Here is a 14854-nt window from a genome sequence, read left to right on the forward strand (position 1 = left end):
GTATTTCCCCAGTTTTCAATGCCATACTCTTAAGTATGGTAAAATCAATGAGGAATACAAAATGCGTAGTGCTTTCCCATCCAAAATATATCTAATCCTTGCCAATATCGATATATTTTTTGCTATTTTGTTCTGAACATATCTGATATGAGATTTCCAGGAGAATTTGTCATCAAGTATGACACCTAGAAATTTAATTTCATGTACTCGTTCTATATTAGCTCCCCCAATTTTCAATTGAAGTTCATTATCTAGTCTACGATTCCCAAATACCATACATTTAGTTTTATCCAAATTCAGAGATAGTATATTACTATCACACCATTTCTTTATCTTCTCAAGTTCCTGTGAAACCTGTCCAGAGAGTTGCTGTAGGTTTTCACCCGATGCCCATATGGTAGTGTCATCAGCAAATAAAACCACTTTCACTAAATCAGAAACCTTGCATATATCGTTAATGTATAATATAAATAATTTAGGTCCCAAAACAGAACCCTGAGGCACTCCACATACAATGTCCAGCTCACTCGATTGGTATTCACCCAACTTCACAAATTGACGCCTCTGTGTCAAATAACTTCTAATCCATTTCAGAACCATTCCTCTGATCCCATATTTTTCTAACTTGTCCATTAATAATTCATGATTGATTGTGTCAAATGCTTTTTTTAGGTCAATAAATATCCCCATCGTGTATTTCTTCTCATCCATAGCACTTGTAATGTCCTCCATCAGGTCGGTAATGGCCAAAGATGTCGATCGGTTCGACCTAAAACCGTATTGGCAATCAGAGAGGATTTTATGTTTGTCAATAAATGTATCTAATCTGTTATTAAAGAGTTTTTCCAGAATTTTTGAAAATTGTGACAACAGAGAAACCGGTCTATAATTTGTGAAGTTGTGCTTATCACCAGATTTATACAGTGGAATAACCTTTGCTAGTTTCATATTATTGGGGAACTGCCCAAGTCGAAACGACATGTTAAAAATATGGGTTAATGGTTTGCATATCCCCTCAATTACCCATTTAACAGTTGTCATAGTGATACCATCACTATCACTAGATGTTTTGTTACCACATTTATTCACTATCTCTATAATTTCCTTTTCAACTATGTTGAACTGTTCAGTCCTGCAATCACCAGACCTCCTATGTTTACCCTGCCTTCCTATCTGCCCACTGCCGGTTTGTTCTCGTGCCCGTACAGACTACTTGTGCCACTTTCCTCCTTCCAGAGACTGTTTATTATTGTCTTGTGATTATCTGTTTATTTCATTATGACTGCTTAAAATCAAAAACACATTTCAAACCTAAATTCTAACTTTTTTTTTCTGAGTGTTTCAGCCTCATAGAGTCTGATGTCTTCTTGCATTCATTAATTTCTCTTGTACTTTATTCTGTGTTATTTATGTATTTTTTCTTTTTCATCCTACACATTTATTTCTTTTTGTTTGTGCATCTTATTTAAATTGTATTATTTTATTGCTTTTCTTGGAAAGCACTTTGGAAAGTCTATTTAAAAAGTTCCTCCTTTACTCTGAGGGCCATAACAAACAGAGTGACACTTCATCAGCAGATAAACTATAGAGTCTTGACAAACAATTCAAAAAGAGTTCAAATGACTTCTACATTAAGTCATAGAAAGGACAGACTTCCTTGTTGAGCAATCCTGTGCCTTTACACTGAGCTCACTACAGCTTCCTCTTCCCCTTTATACATGATACCTTGCTTTGAAATACTACTATTCTAGTGTTGCATCATCAAGAGCATGAAGAAAGCACATCTCTGGTAATATGCATACTGGACGGAAGTAGGGCTATGCATGAAGGATCTGCTAGAGCAGCTGGATTGTTTTAGGAAAGCACAACTTCCTCCTTATGTCAGCATATACAGTCTGGGTTTTAGAAATTCATTCAAAGAAAAGAGGAGTGCAGGTTAACTTTATAATTTCACTTAACCAGGGATTATTTATTTGTGATGATTTTCTCTGTAAGGAACTATCATTATTTAAAAAAAAATTACATCATGACGTTATAAAACACAACACATATGCTGATGACAGTTTGTCTTTTCTGCATAAAAAGTACAGAGATAAATACAAAACCACAAATTGATTTCAATAAATATCAATAAATAAAGACAATAAATAAAACTGGAATAAATACTTTAGATAATAATTCCATTGGAAATACATTCCATGCATGCATGCACTGTATGCAGGTACCTGATCAGCCACTGAAGGCTGTGCCATAGACTTTGATCAGTGTGATCAAACACAGAATGCTTGTACATTTCACAGCTGCATGTCAGTGATGAACACTTAAGATATGATGCTCTAGAGGCCTGCAAGTGCGAATTAAGCCTTGTGTGTGATGAGCTGGATCCCCAACAGCAAAGACACGAGCGGTGAGGATGGAGAAGGAGAAGAGTCTGTCCATGGTGTAATGGCACAGCGGAATCTCCTGCCAGTGAACAGTGGGCTGGATCTCGTATTTACCCATGTCGGACTCCTGCAGTATCAAAACATCAAACATGACTCAAATCTGATCTGAAAATAAAATAAATAACTGAATCTGTGCCAGATCTTGTTGGGTTTTTGTAAAAGGTAGAGCGATCCTAACCTTCTCCAGAGTCATCTTTCCCTTCGACTTCACACATGTGCTCATGTCTTTGTGCAGCTTCTGTATCGCTGGCTTCACTGTGCTGGCAAAATGTGAGCAGCTTTGAAATTCAGCAACCCTCTCTACTGCAGAGTGGTACCTCATAAGGACATCGAGTATCTTCCGAATACATGTCTGAGGCAGGAGACAGTAAAAGAAAAAGTAAACATCTGTTAAACATCAGTCTATGTATAATGACAGTAATGTTTCTTGCATTTATTGCTTACAGCAGAGTCCAGTTTGAGTGTGCCAGGATCACACATATCTTTGGCCTCCATCCAAACAAGTGATGTGGTGAAATCGCTCACATCTTTGGATCCATTCCGTGCCTAGAGACCATATGAGACAAGATATGCTCAGAGCACTGTCAATTAACCTGCAATAATAACGCTATAAAGGCATCATTCCTAATTATGCCAGTGAAAATACTCTAGAAATTATTTCATGCCATAGTTTCAAGAGCAGCCTGTGAGTGAGCAATATCCTCAAAGCTTTGAATTAATAGAAATGATTTAGTGCTGTTAAAATACTTCAAAATATATTTAAAGGCAAAAACTTTCCATTTGCTGAAGGATACCGTTATTTTCAGTGTTATGGGTGTATTTGGTTTTGTCAGACATGTTCTTTGTCAAATTGAGTCTACATTAAAAATTGGGCTAAGTTTTAAAAAATCCATAAAAACATCTTACCAGCACTGATACTTTTCCGGCAATGTCATTAAGCTCCAGGGAGCTGCTCCGTACATCCGCGCATGCATCTTGCAGACTGAGTCCCGCTGGAGCGGAGGATGCAGCAGTAAAAATCAAGAACAGAGCAGCAAAAGTCGCTAAACAAAAATCCATGGTAGGTGTCAGTATGATGTGCCCTGTGTGTCCTGCTGGTCTCTCGATCCTGCTGTGTTGAGTGTTGTGAGCTGGTGTGTAATATGAGTCCTTTTATACATCCGCGCCACACTGGACTGACTCAGTGGGTTTTCCTGGATCACTCAGGTGAGTTCATGCTAAGTGCAAATAAGCAGGCTATGGAGGGCAAAGACAGGAAGATGGGTGCAATATAAGGTCAGACAATGACCACACTAGATTAGGTATCTGTTAGTGAATACAAAAAGAAAGAAAAAGTCAACTCAGCATGTTGTCATCACAGTGCGTCACGATTGAAACGGTGTGAAATGACCACCTTACTAACTGACCTACTTTGAGCTTTTAAAACCTCCATATATTTCAATTTTTTATCCACTGACATTCCTCTCTGTAGCCCAGTAGTCTAATTTATATTATCCAGCTAACTTTCAGTAGGTGCGCTTGACGGAAGCCTAGGCTATAAGCCAAATGACACAATAATTAACCTAAATGTGATCTAATCAAGTTTCACATACCGAGGAAGTGAGATTAACCTTTGCGTTTTTGGGCGATTATGAACTGACTTATCCACACAGACTGGGCAAACTTTCCATCTGAGTCTGCGACCTGCCCCTCTTCTCTATCAGAAAACAACATCTGCAATTCAACTGAATTCTTCCTTCGGAGAAAGAAACTCGCATGGGGGGGCATTAGATATTTTCATACTTCCTATACCTTTCCCATTCGTGCTATGATAGTCTTTATGAATATGGCAACGTATTTATTGATTTAAACTGTTAAACAGTAGAATAATATATGTTTAATTCATATTAATACATAACCATGTATGTACAGTAACTACTAAATATAAACGAAATGTTATGAAAATACTACCCTTATGTCAGGAATAAAAAAATAACCATTAAATTGGCTGCTCAAATTGAATTTATTGCTTTTATGGGAAAATGACAGAGTTTTTGCAATGACTGAAATAAATAAGCTTCGCCTGGTGCTTTGTATAGGGTATATGCATGTTGTAGAATATTATTTAAGCCCATCGCGGGATTAATTGTGCAGGGTTCTAAGTGCAAACTTGCGGACCCGCCACTATCAACGCACATGGCACAACGTCAGTGTTGGACTATTCTGCCAAATGCTTATATTCAGTGCCACGTTTTCTTGTGAATGACAATTTATGTATGACCACGTATGGCTTACGCACGGTTATAGGGTCACGCATCTTAAACACGTGGTTGAGGTTAGGAAAAGACTGAATAAAAACCTGAACGTTAATTATGACAAGAATCAAACTCAGGCCTTCTAAAAGTCACAAGGTCTCACACTACAGCCGAAACAATTAGCTGACAGAAAATTAATCAACAACTATTTTAAAAGTCCATTAATCATTGGAGTCGAAACACAAATGCCCCAAATTGGTTTGTTCCTCCAATGTAAGGATTCCCCCTTTTTGTTAAACAGAATATTTTGGAGTTTTGAACAATAAAGACATATGAAGACAGTCCACCTTGGGGTCTGGGAAATTATAAAGGGCATTTTTTTGCCTCTTAGTTGACATTTTATAGACCAAACAGCCAGTTGATTAATTGGGAATAGTGAAAATAATTATTAGTTTCAGCTCTGCTTCACAGTCTTAATACTTTCAGCATCACTATGAAGGAGCACTTCCTAAATTAGCAATGAACATTAGGCTTTTGGATGTAATTCTTAGTATACTGCCCTGCAGACTTCACATACAGACTTTTAATATTTTGCCCAGACCCGCATAGCAATCATCAAGAAATAAGTTATCTGATATCTAATAAATCTTTGTTTGTGTCAATTAGTTTGTGTTTTTTGATCAGTTTTGATTTTATTGTGCATACTGATTAATGTGCTGATTATTTCCTCAGTTTATTGATAAATTCTGTGGTCTCTAAAATGACAAAACATGAAAAACCAATGTGAATATTTCCTCAAGCCCAAGTAACATCCTCGGATATTTTATCCAACTAACAGTTTACTATTCAGCTTCATATAATGTAGAACAGAGAAAATGCAGGAGATCCTCATATTTTAGGAAGTTGAAATGGGATGTTTGGGATTTTTTCTCAAGAAATTACTAAACGGTTGAATGATAAAATTGTTTCTGCTTAACAGACACGCAATTCATCAAATCAGCCATGGAACAGACATAACAGGAACTAAGAGATACATTTAACTTAAAGAAAATGTTTATCATGGGTTTAAAATTAAGATAATAATTACAAAACTACACCGGTGTAATAGTAGATTAGTTGCAATTCTAGGATTAGAAAAACAACAACTTTAAAATAGCAGTATTAATAACCCGACAAACAAAAAATAAGTAATTTAATAGAACACAGCTCTACAACAGCTGATTATAATCTAAGGTCTCAAAACACAGTCTACAAACTGTGTCAAGATCTATGTAGACGATTACAGATTATATATGGATATACACTTATGAATTCCAAAATCTGTAAATGGTAAGGTAGTTGATAGTGTTTATTAAGGCCTGTGGAGGTATGTTTCTGATGAGCAGTCACCGGCCACATCAACTTGACCAGTGTTTGATTGTTTGTTGTGTCTGGTTGCTTTTCTTCTTTTCTCTCTCCTCTATCCACTCACCCCAACCGGTCGAGGCAGAAGGCCGCCCAACAAGAGCCGGGGTCTGTCGGAGGTTTCTTCCGTTAAAGGGATTTTTTCCTCCCTGCTGTCGACAAGTGCTGCTCAGGGGGATTTGCTGGGTTTTCCCTCTGTAATAATAGTGATAACAGTAAGGTCTAGACCTTACTTTGTAAAGTGAAAAGAGAAGAGAAAATGGTCCATATTGTGGCGCTCCGCTGGTTCGGATGAGCGGAGCTGGTCTGACCCTATCCTGTACTGGGACATCTAACTATCCAGCTGTGCACTGGCACCTAGGCTGATAATGAGGAGAACACCTTCTCTGTCTTTTCTTGGGTTTTATTGAACAGAATAGAGAATGCAAAATGAAACTGCTATATACCTGGCACCGTGTGCTCACAGGAAAAATTAAAAACAAAGGGGAAAGCAGTAGTAACACTTCTTCAGGACATCCCATACTCCGTGCCAACTGGACGCACACGCCCACCTGTTACTCTTCTTATACCCTCACACACCTGTCCCTCCCCAAACCCCACATTGGACAGAACAGCACAGCATTCCCCAGAAAATAGCGGCAACCAATACAAACACACTGCTTGGACATTAAGGCTGCACCCACTCAACACAGAACAGAGCATGAACGCCAGCGGCTGGGGCGGGCCGCCCCCAAATCAAAAAAAAACAACGGCTCGGCGCCGCCACAATATAAAGAAAATACATATAAAATAAATACACTAGAGCAAAATACCAGGGGATAAGAGTATAAAGGACAAACATTACATTTCGATTACATAAAATATAGGCTTGCACGCCAGTGTAAAACAAATGAGCAACCAATCAAATATGTCACTGTCAGAAATGAAGTGGAGGAAAGCCAGGGCCCCTGGGGTACCAGGGGCTCCTGGGGCCCCAGGGGGCCCTGGACATGCTGCCTGCTCCTCCCGGTTGGTGATCCAACCTTGCGCACAACAAAACCGGAGCGAGTGCGCTGCTCTTGAGCACCCACATCGACTCAGCCGGTGTTGTGTCGAAATCTGTTTCCCCATCGAGATGTGTTTTCCCTAACATTATCCTAAACACACCCACCGAGGAGGGCGCTAGATGAAACCGAATTTTGAACGGGGGAACCATTTCTCGACGGGGGAACACCGGAAATGTTTTTTTTTTTTTCCTCCCGTGCGTGCGTGTGTGTGCGCGCTGTTATTGTTGTTGTGTATGAAGCGAGCATGGAGTCCTGTGCGGATAATCGTGTTTCAGTAATAGGTCTGTGTAAACTTTACATTCATATTAAAACTCTCCGGTTTTTCCAAACGACGTGACGCACATTGGTCAGTAATAGGGATGTGTTGGGTGCACAAAATGAGCCCTGTTTACCACAGTCTGTCTGGGTTATTAGGATGCTAAATAAGCTAACGCTAACCGGAAACGGCACCTACCTGACCACACAGGCTACTAGCGATACACTGCTTTTGCAATTAAAGAGTTAACGTAGCTTTTATTAGCTGCATAATTCAGTTATCTATACCGTAACTTTGGCAGTGGAGGCTGTTTGTCTAAGTTAGCTCTAGCTAACGTTAGCTAGCTCGCTACTGCTAACTTAGCCAAGCCAAAGCTAGTGAGGATACGAGCATGTAGTGTGTATGTCTCATGTATTAGTGGCCTATATTCAGCACATGCCATTGCTTTGCAGGTTGATGTAGCTGTAGCTACGATGAACTTTGACGGTCTAGATCCTGGGATGGGTGAGTACTCGCCGAGCCTTCATGGGACTCTGGACTCGAGTATGGAGCCCTCCATGGACCCCCATCTTAACCCCACCTTACTGCAGGGTGTAGAACTTGATCCAGATGGACTGGCAGTGACAGTCCCCGAACCGGTGCACCTTATGGAGGGGATGTTTTCTGAGCTGCACAGTGTCGTTTCAGAAGTTGGCATCCCAGTCACTGCAACACATTTTGATCTTCAAGAGGAAATGCTCTGGATGGGAAACCATAGAGTGAGGGCCTTGATCACGGAGTACAGATTGTTTCTGCAGGATTCAGGTTTCCTCCAGGTTAATGAAAACTCTGAAATACATTCAACCAATCCTTTTCATTCTTCTCTCTAGGGTCATGCAACTTCGTTCTTCGGACCTACAATGGGCCGCTACTCTTCTTTCCAAGTGCATGCAACAGATGACATCAGACATATTCAGAGTCTGGAAACAGGTGTGTTGTTCCTTTCCAAGTGCAACCTGAAATGCTACACTCGTGGGGGCCTTATCATGTTTGATTATCCGTAAGTTTCACTATGTATTAACTGGAATACATTATTTATTTTCTCCCAGAATTAACTGATTTGAGTTACTGATTATGTATAATGCTTGTGTGCATTCCAGGATGGAGGAGGGAGCTGACATGCATAGTCTTCTCATGACTGAAAACAACACATTGCTCATGGGTGGATTACAAAACTATGTGGTTGAAGTTGACCTGAATACTGTTCAGGAAACTCAAAAGGTCTGACATTGTGATTAAGTTGATCAACAGTCACACCACCTATGCATGCATTGTATAATTTGCCATATAATAATAAAAGATATAAATGGGAGGGATTGCTGTGTCGTCAACAGTTCACGGTTGAGATACCTGGAGTGGCGATCATGCGCCAAACCGGTCGTTTCTTCTTCTGTGGGCACGCTTCTGGCAAGGTAAGGAGAACTTAATCAGATCAGTTTGTGAAAGACGTTTGAGATAATACAATTCATGCTCATTCGTGTCAAAACCAGGTAAGCCTTCGGGACTTGCGTACCTTCAAGATGGAGCATGAGTTTGATGCGTTCTCTGGTAGCCTCTCAGACTTTGACGTTCACGGAAATCTTCTGGCTGCGTGTGGATTCTCCAGCCGAGGACTGAACGGGTTGTCATGCGACCGTTTCCTCATGGTGTATGACCTCCGCATGATGCGAGCCGTAACTCCGCTGCAGGTGCACATTGATCCACTGTTCTTGCGCTTCATCCCTACCTACACATCACGGCTGGCGATCATCTCACAGACAGGTACCAGCTGGGGAAGTCAACGTCTCATTCGTGCCAGTGCCTTTGTCTGTGAGACATTAGTGGTGAAAGTGACATATGCTTTTTAGTTATAACATTAATATTTGTGTTTTGACATCACTGACAAGTAGATAAACTACTACAGTAAAGAATACTTGAACATGAAAATAATTGTTCATCTCAGTTTTCATGCATATTTTTCCAGGGCAGTGCCAGTTCTGTGAACCCACTGGTCTTGCCAATGTGGCGGACATCTTTCATGTTAACACCGTGGGCCAGTTGCTCATGAGTTTCGACGTCTCGTCTAGCAAGCAAGCCCTGGCCTTTGGGGACTCTGGCGGTTGTGTGCACCTGTGGTCTGATGCTCCAGAGGTTTCCTTCAACGACTACTCTCGGGAGACAGAGTTTGCCCTACCTTGCCTTGTGGACACGTTGCCTCAGCTGGACTGGAACCATGACCTGCTGCCCCTCTCTCTCATCCCGATGCCGCTGACCAGCACCGAGCCACTGCTGTCAGACTGGCCATCTACATTGGCTACACCCAGCCCCAGGTACCGTAGCTGATTCTGTGCTATAGGTAGTGCCAGAACTAAGTGAAAATAAGACACAACTGATCCGACTAAAAGCATGGCAGGAACGTCTGACCATGTTGCTTCCAAAATCCAGTCAGTAAGTACCGTCTGTGTAGCCAAAGCATTGCAGCCTGCCATAGACCTCCATGGTTGTCCAAAAATGTGCGTATGTGGGTATTAAAAACAAATGAGTGAGGCAAACTGTTACACTGGGAGATGTTCCTTCATTAACATGGACATGGACTCTTGGTTTAGTTTATTTTGAGTCAGTCTCACATAAATACACAATAAGGCATTTCATGGTTCCCATTATATTCTTTATTTATTTGTGTTTCAGTAACTTTTGCTGAAGTGGCGATCTGCTATAAACAATAATTCAGCCTTTGTTAAAAATGAAACCACATTTACGACCCGTTTTTATGATTTACCTTTTAGTAGGAACAAGAGTGCTCGGGACTGAGAGCTACAGACAAGATGGGGAAGTTGGAAAGTATTGAGATACAGACAAATACATTGTTTTGGTCTTTTGATGGGATTTGTTGATGGCAGCAGAAATAGAATACCACAACCCTTATCTTTTTGTTGGTGGTATGACTTCACCACATGAGCCTAAACCAGCAAACTGCATCTGGTTGAAAATGGAGATGTATGATCTCACTTCTCTTGCCACAAAATATTTACTGGTGCTTAGCACGAAGTTTGGTCATTTCTCTTTTGTGTTATCACTGCTGATTGATTCTTTTGAAGTGATGTCAGTGTTTTACTGTATGTGACGCTGGGTGTGATAATGTGGAACAACTATGCATCATTGATAGTTTGTGCAGCCAAGCTGAGACACATCTCCAGTAATTTAATCACATTCTATTATAACCAAAGAATACATGTAGAATCTGAGTTTGATTATTTGATGTTGATTCTTTCTTCACTAGATTTGATAAAAGTACATTAATTCCAAATGGAATATCTCAAAATTAGATTGTGGTCTGGTGGTGCTAGAAGAACAAATCTGAACCTGTTTGAAAAGATGGCTGAGAGAGACACTGACCAGCCGACACTTCTTCCAGCTTGAAAGAGACCCACCAGATTATGCTGACTTTTGACAGTAGTATGCCTAAAGGACTAGACTTTGCATAGTGGGAAATGGACAAAAGACGCACATGTGTTCCTATTCATACTTCCTTTCGAGGGTTTGCCTTCTGTCCATGTACGCTGACACTTTCCAAGCACTGTGCACGTGCAGTCGGGGCTTTTTGTTGAGCGGAAAGTTGTTGGCCTGCGCACGGACGTCTGCACAGACCCTTGTTTTTTTCCCTTAAACTTTTTATTTAGAAAAAATCCAACAGAGATAACTGTTATCTGACACCCCAAACAACTTTTAATATCAAATAGAGTACAAAGGCAATTTGGTATCAAAGTGAGATTCAACTAGGAAGAACTGGCAGTAATTAAATATATATATATAAATAAAGAATAAAATTAAATACAAGCATTGCACAGACTCTCGCGGACCTGATAAGAAAAGTTACATCTCTAGACTTTAGCGGGCTATAACCTTCATGAAGGTGAGATTTATTGAAGGGCTGCTACACTTGACTGCATTAGTTTTAGCTCCCCAGTGAAGTGGTTACTAGGTGTTTCCTTCTACTCTTAAGGGTAAATAACAATAATAATATGATCATGATGATTATTATTATTAACTATTATTATTATGTTCAGCTGCCTTGGAGAGGTGTTGATTTATTTTGATGATAGATAGAGCCTGTAGTTTGTTTTGTGGAAGATGTTGGTAATATTTATTTTAGCTAACCGATATAAAGAGGGTATAAAATATATGAAAGACCTCTGAGGCATTTGTTGTAAGCTAGGTGTGCCTAGTGATTGCATAGCACTTGCATCTGGTTTTGTTGGTTTTCCTTAACAGCTATCATTTAATAAGATTTTACATCTGTATCTGTCACATACCTGCAGACGAGCTCCTCCCGTGGACCCAGAAATCCTGCGCACAATGAAGACTGTTGGGTTCATTGGTTATGCAGCAAATCCTCGTACCCGCCCTCGCAACCAGGCATGTCAAAAACACCAAATGTGTATCTTTAGCTACTTTACAGCAGCTTTTCACATAATATAGCCTTTTTGAAAAAGTGTGGAAAGCTGAATAGTTATATGCTTGGGCAGGTTTCTATAAGATGTGTTTTGGTATCAGCCTTAGTGTTGTGACATTGCCGCTGTATTTGAAAGTGGAATAACCAGCATTTTTGCTGTGTTCAGTGTCACGTTCATATATAGATTTTAATCATCTAAAATCAGTTTTCCTTGCTGGTTTCAGGTTCCTTACAAAATTAAAGATGTGGAGCTTGATTATGATAATTACAACCAGGTCCCTGAATCACCAATTGGACGTGATGAAGAGCCACACCTCTACATGGTGCCCAAAAAGTACAGGAAGGTTGGATTTGCTGTTTCATCATGGTTTTCATATAAAAGAACAACTGATTTTGCCTTTTAAAATGATGTGTAACAAAGTTATGTGGTTTTCTGAAATATGTGAAGTTATCTTTGTGCTCGATCAGGTCACAATTAAATACTCTAAACTCGGACTGGAAGACTTTGACTTTAAACATTACAACAGAACCTTGTTCGCCGGCCTGGAGCCACACATCCCCAACGCCTACTGCAACTGCATGATCCAGGTGATAAACTAAGATGGTTACATCTGTTTTTATAAAATTAGATTCTAGTGGAAATTTTTAAGGACTTGCTAAAAGTTGTCGTTTACAAAGAGAGCTGTTGTTCTTCCCTTTTTTTTTTAAATAGGTATTGTATTTCCTGGAGCCAATCCGGTGTCTAGTGCAGAATCATTTGTGCCAGAAGGAATTTTGTTTGGCCTGTGAGCTCGGCTTCCTGTTCCACATGTTGGATTTATCACGAGGGGATCCATGTCAGGTAGCTGTTTGTTTTTTTTGTTTTCAGGTTGATCCCTGTAGCAATGCAGGAGTGTAAAAAAAAAAAAAAAGCACACCGTCTCCCCTCTTCTCTAGGCCAGTAACTTCCTCCGAGCGTTTCGCACCATCCCTGAAGCATCAGCGCTGGGCCTGATTCTCGCAGACTCAGACGAGCAAACGGGGAAGGCCAGACTCGGTCACTTAATCCAAAGCTGGAACCGCTTCATCCTCACACAGCTTCACCAGGAGACACAGGAGCAGGAGGGTCCACAGGCCTACAGGGGAGCCAGCAGCAGGTCAGAGCAGCCACCTGTACCCGATGTCAGTGTGTTCCTGTTGGGGTAAAGCCAAGGGGTTTCCTGAACAGTGCCTCTGATATGGCACTTTTGCAGATGTAAGTTAAGGGAAATTAGGGATGTGCATGAATAATTCATTATTTGATTAGTCATAAGGTCAACGTCATTAAATATTGGAAAAACACCATAGTTTTTTTGGAGACATTTGTTTTTTACATCATAGAGAACTGGAACTATTGTTTTTGACACTGATTATGCCCGTGTGCTACACACACAGTTTCTGTGGAGAGAGACATGTCTGGAGACTCAGCAAAAAGACTGACAAAACAAACCCTAAACAAAGTGTGATGTTTTACTCAGTGAGTTTACACAATGACAGTATCTGTTCAGTGAGTTTTACCTAAATGCACATAAGCTGGGTAAAACTAGCTCCCCTTTCACCAGCTGCAACAATAAGTGTGATGTACACAATAATCCCTCAGTAATTATAATAATATGATATAAGGAATGTGAAGTGTGCCATTCTGCGTAATGAGTACTTTTAGTTCTTTAAGTATGTTATGATGCTAATACTTTTGTACTTTTACTTAAGTACCATTTTGAATGCAGGTTATGACTAATCAATCATCTTAACTTGGCTTTATAATTTTGATTTGATTTGATTTATTCTTTCAAGCATGTAAAGACAGTCGATATGTCAACACACATAATTTCACACATATCCACAAATGCTAATCCATTTTCAATTTGTTTATACCTAGTACATGCTTGAATTTGACCTCAAAACATAATTCTAACTCCTGTCCCTAAGGAAATGTAGTCATTTACTTGGCTGTTGTGTTGATCCCACATCTCTCGCAGTTCTGTGGGCTCCTCTGGTGAGTCTGTCATTGGAAAACTGTTTGGATGTGAAGTTGAGAACAGCAGCCTGTGTCGCTGTGGCAAGGAGACGGTCCGGACGTCCCTCACGCTGCTCTTCACCATACATTACCCTGAACAGAACTCTCAAGGTGAGTTCGAGGTACTCTTCACGCTGCTGAGCTAAGAGTCTGAAAACAAAAGACCATGAAATAGTTGTCTGTTGACCAACAATAAGCAATGTTCATTTCGCTTTGACTTGTCAGACAAGACAATAAAGGAGTACGACTTTGCTGAGATCTTGAAGAAGAGCATCTGTCTGGAGCAGAGTACTCAGGCGTGGTGTGAAAACTGTGAGAAGTATCAGCCCACAGTGAGTTTCAGCTCTCATTCAGACATATCAGTAGAGTTGTGGCCTGATTTGAATCTGCTTTGCAGTTTGATAATGCTTTTGTGCCATTGTAGGTGCAAACACGCAACATTCGATGTCTACAAGATGTTCTGGTTATAAACTGTGAGGTGAACGGCGCTAAAGAGGCTGAATTCTGGAAGGTCCAGGCGGAGGTAAACGGCACTCCATCAGGTTTAATTTCTGTCCTGACAAGTTTCAAATACACCTTCATGAATGATTTGCCTGTTGTGACCTGCATATATATGTTTTGCTCATCTTCACAGTACGCTTTCAGTAAGGCCATGCAAAAAGAGGCAACGGAACCAGCAAAGCCCAGAGAGCCCCCGCCCATGCCCACTGAGTGGTGCTTGGAGTAAGATCCTCTTTATTGGCAAATAAATAAGATTACAGCTGTGAAAATGTTACCATTGTTTAATAATTTGATTAATCTATGAATAATTTCACCCATAAAGCACGAGAAAATATTAAAAGGCATCATTTTCCAGACCCACAGATATTTATTATACAGTTACAGTGGGTACAGAAAGTATTCAGACCCCCTTAAATTTTTCACTCTTTGTTATATTGCAGCCATATGCTAAAATCCTTTAAGT

The 14854-nt window shown here is 40.3% G+C and overlaps 1 protein-coding gene across 3 annotated transcripts in view; it reads left to right on the plus strand.

Moving 5' to 3' along the window:
* Positions 1-7234: 7234 nt before the first annotated feature.
* pan2 (poly(A) specific ribonuclease subunit PAN2) overlaps positions 7235-14854 on the plus strand; it is a 13688-nt gene continuing 6068 nt past the window's right edge. For 2 of the 3 annotated variants that reach the window (XM_020617819.1, XM_020617821.1), the window contains exons 1-16: positions 7235-7409; positions 7837-8142; positions 8254-8423; positions 8524-8644; positions 8758-8835; positions 8914-9184; positions 9387-9732; positions 11722-11818; positions 12080-12199; positions 12324-12443; positions 12568-12696; positions 12792-12991; positions 13853-14001; positions 14116-14222; positions 14315-14413; positions 14525-14613. In XM_020617819.1, coding sequence (XP_020473475.1) covers positions 7858-8142; positions 8254-8423; positions 8524-8644; positions 8758-8835; positions 8914-9184; positions 9387-9732; positions 11722-11818; positions 12080-12199; positions 12324-12443; positions 12568-12696; positions 12792-12991; positions 13853-14001; positions 14116-14222; positions 14315-14413; positions 14525-14613 — 2381 coding nt within the window. In that variant the 5' untranslated portion in view covers positions 7235-7409; positions 7837-7857. Of the gene's footprint in view, positions 7475-7836; positions 8143-8253; positions 8424-8523; positions 8645-8757; positions 8836-8913; positions 9185-9386; positions 9733-11721; positions 11819-12079; positions 12200-12323; positions 12444-12567; positions 12697-12791; positions 12992-13852; positions 14002-14115; positions 14223-14314; positions 14414-14524; positions 14614-14854 lie in introns of all 3 variants that reach the window. The other variant, XM_020617820.1, reaches the window with a different exon arrangement.

This window comes from Monopterus albus, unplaced genomic scaffold (assembly GCF_001952655.1).
Source record: "Monopterus albus unplaced genomic scaffold, M_albus_1.0 scaffold194.1, whole genome shotgun sequence".
Lineage (NCBI taxonomy): Eukaryota > Metazoa > Chordata > Actinopteri > Synbranchiformes > Synbranchidae > Monopterus > Monopterus albus.